Source organism: Acartia tonsa, chromosome 1 (genome assembly GCF_053477335.1).
Source record: "Acartia tonsa isolate MP-2025a chromosome 1, ASM5347733v1, whole genome shotgun sequence".
Taxonomy (NCBI): domain Eukaryota; kingdom Metazoa; phylum Arthropoda; class Copepoda; order Calanoida; family Acartiidae; genus Acartia; species Acartia tonsa.
In genome coordinates this window covers 24,806,661-24,810,074 of record NC_137260.1, presented here as the reverse complement: position 1 = coordinate 24,810,074, position 3,414 = coordinate 24,806,661, and the positions used below count along the sequence as shown (strand labels likewise).

Below are 3,414 nucleotides of genomic sequence, written 5' to 3'. Positions count from 1 at the left end.
TGGGTTATTAGTTTCTAAATTGAAAGGGACTAACAGCTTTTTCTGTAATAAGGAAAGTTGGTGAAAATTTGTTAGAAGTTACATAATCAAACTCTTTGCTATAATCATTGATTAATTATTGCAATAAATTATGTTATAGCAGTTTTCAAGGATTTCATATACCTAATGTTTTCTTAGGTATCAGTCGGAATTAAAATTATTTAACGAATATTAATTAAATTAAATATATTCTGAAAATTAAAAGAACAATAAAAATTTGCTTTGGTGTTATTTAATACCGTTGTTTAAAAGCCTAAATTTTGATAATAATCTAGGGAAAAATTTAATTTCATTTACCTAAAATTGGTTTAAAACAAAAAAAATCATGATTTTTTGATTATTTAGACATATCTAGATTCCATATTTGTTTTTTTATTCATTGCATTAAAAGAGAACAAAAAATAAGCGCCTATTCCTTCGTACTGTTATGATTTACTACTACTACGAAGTACTATAACATCAGGAGCCTATCATGTGAACATAAACAGACAAAAGTATAATACTAAACAAGCAAACACTACGCACAAACAATCATTCACAAAAAAATTACGTGGAATTGGGGCCCTTGCCCCGGCACCTCCATGTATACCCCCCCCCCTTAACACACACACCACGCCCTCATTAGCCGCCTTTATTAGTCGGAACCCCCCTAAAAAATGCGTCCTTTTGTGACGGGCTAATTTTAAACATCGTAAGATACTTCCGCACGACCCTTCCTATCCCATTCCTTCCCAAAATATGTCAAAACCTCTGAGAGACTTTTTTCTCCATTAAACCCCCTCCCATTCGTATAGATCACCTCACGCCTCTTTTATCTTAAAAGAAGGGTTCATTTATAGTAAGTGGACTAATTATTAATATAAGTTTGTTGACTTTTTCAACCTCAGTTCAACCTTAAACTTGAAGTTGTAAACATCTAATTGGATTCAACTATTCCTATTAGACTACAAATTCTCTATAGACTATAACAAAATTGTAACAAGTGAATCAATTAAAGATAAACCAAAAGTTAAATTCTAGCTCATCATCGATTGTTGATATGTTGAAGATGATTGTTCCAGCAGCCATGCTCCTCATACATTTCAACCTTACCAGGTATTAACAATAAATCTTTTAAATCAAATTTATAACATCTGTTAAAATTAAAATCAATAACTCATTTGCACATTATCTTTAATCAATTTTAAGTTAGGTCAAGAGATTTTTAATCAAATATGATATAGCATAGGTATTTTCTACTATTTTGTAAAAAAAAAACAAAAAAATAACCTTGACATGAAAAATAATAAACTTTTTTATTTCAGTACAGCACAAATTCCTTCCAACGGAGCCAGCAGCGTGATTGCTCCCACAGGCACAGAGGCGTGTGACAGCAGCCTGCAGCAGTACACATGCAGCAACTTTGACGATGAGATTGGCACATTGAGAGGTGTGGGCAGTGCTGATGACTGCAGGAGATTGTGTGACAGCCATACAGAGTGTAAGCTGTTCACATACTTTACCAACAATCACTGCTTACTCTTCAAAGATTGCAGCATGCCATCCACAGTGTGCGCCAATAAGAAGAACATCGTGAAGTGTTACACAGGTAGAAAGTGCTCTCAACCATCTGCACCATCCAGCAGCAGTAGTAACAATAACCGTTCCATGCTACATCGTATAACCCGTCAAACAAGGTAATCATTCACCTTTAGCACACAATTCAACCAAACCAACAGTACAATAATTTACAAGCAACAGCAACCAAACTACAGGAGCCAAATTTGTAGCAGCTACCAGAGAGGTAGCATATACCTGAGTTAAAAGCAGCTAGATTTAAAAACAGCTTTATAAAGTTACAAACCATACAAGAGTTTGTGAAAAGGACTTGAGATTTCAAAACTAACAGCTTGTAGTCAAAGCTGTTGAGCTGCTGAGATAAAGCACCAAGTACTTGCAACATTCCAATGAAAAATAATTTTTCATCCAAAATAAAAAAAAATAAAGAACATTTATCTTCTTAATTGTGTAAATAGCTGGGCTAGTCAAAATAAAATATGAACATTCCGTTTAATATTTAAAAATCCAAGCTCACAACTAAAAATAATAATTTTGAGAGTGCACAATTCCATACATTCAGCTTTTACCCTTGTACCTGAGGTCAACTAAATTATGGCATTTTTAACAGTTTACCTTTTCCCTAGTTAAAAGATACATGTTTAACAGTGTCAAATTTGTTTTCCCAGTCGTAAAAATATGTATATATAATTTATATTTTTTAAATTGTCAGCATAACCCAAAATGTACCTGAATTTGCTAAAAATGTAATGTTCTTAAATGATATGTATTTATGTAATTTCAATAAGTTTGTTACATTAATTTAGTGTTGAAAAAATAATAAATAAAAATTCTAAAATAATGTTCTTTTTTTATTTTCAAATATTTTTGTTAACACGCGAAGCGTATTCTACAGAGCATTAGATTAAAGAAAAGTTTTATTGATTTTTTTTTACAATTCAACTTAATTAGATTTAGATCTGATGTTGAAGTATAATGCGACTCTATGAACATAAATCATAATCTCAGGTGCACCTAAAAATTTAAGTCTATCAAATTCGCTAAAACCTTGATTAAACCATCAATAATGAAGATTATGTAGTAAAAGTATGTAGTAGTCATTTATCACATCGTATTATGGACAGCTTTCCGCTTATATAAAAATGTACAATTATAATATTAAAACCATTGTTGTTAGCCCCGAGGTGGCGAGGACATGTGTAGAGAGGAGGGCAAATATTCTCCTGGCAAAATAATGTGCACGCACCAGTGCATTAAATCTTCAAAGTTTTTGAAACTTTCAATAAAGTAACTACACTTGATAAAGTGTAGCTTTTTTCGATGCTAGGAGGTTTTTGGCTGTAAGTATGTCTGTCCATCATGATATGAGAATGCAGTGATTGGAATTATAGATTATGACTCTAGGGGGCTTGGGTCGCTTCGGGTTCTACACCTCTCCACGCAACTTGAAACATGCTTTGCATCTTATGATTGCAGTGTAAATCGTCCATCAGACAACAAACGCTTTAATTGCTCGACCTTCTCTTACTATTGATGTCATGCACCTGACAGCATCAGTATGAACCTTTTAATGTCTTAAGTTATGACACGGTATCGGGCAGAGATTATCACCTTCCCGACACCGAGCGGATGCGCTACGTGTTACACCAGAGTCGCAGGTTATTTTGAATTATAGCTGTCACTGTTCAGAAAATCTGGATCAATATCACTTTAAAGATTTTATTTTGCTATTCATAATCGTCTTAAGCGGAATTTAGGAGAGTCAGGTTTATAGATGAAAAAACTTTCCTATTCCAAAATATTTACAAGTTACCGAAG

At 33.1% G+C, this 3,414-nt stretch overlaps 1 protein-coding gene across 1 annotated transcript; it reads left to right on the top strand.

The window, feature by feature from the left end:
- The first annotated feature begins 673 nt into the window (after positions 1 to 673).
- LOC145315669 (uncharacterized) lies at positions 674 to 2,437 on the top strand. The gene is made up of 2 exons (XM_080155683.1): positions 674 to 1,134; positions 1,344 to 2,437. Exons 1-2 carry the CDS (start codon positions 1,079 to 1,081, stop codon positions 1,717 to 1,719), a joined length of 432 nt encoding a protein of 143 aa, XP_080011809.1. The 5' UTR covers positions 674 to 1,078; the 3' UTR covers positions 1,720 to 2,437.
- Positions 2,438 to 3,414: the final 977 nt, after the last annotated feature.

What these genes read in the sequence shown, in the direction of transcription:
- LOC145315669 (XM_080155683.1), top strand. Translation starts at nt 1,079, where the DNA reads ATGTTGAAGATGATTGTTCCAGCAGCCATGCTCCTCATACATTTCAAC. An exon ending in ATACATTTCAACCTTACCAG is followed by an intron (nt 1,135 to 1,343) that starts GTATTAACAATA and finishes TTTTTATTTCAG; the next exon opens with TACAGCACAAATTCCTTCCA.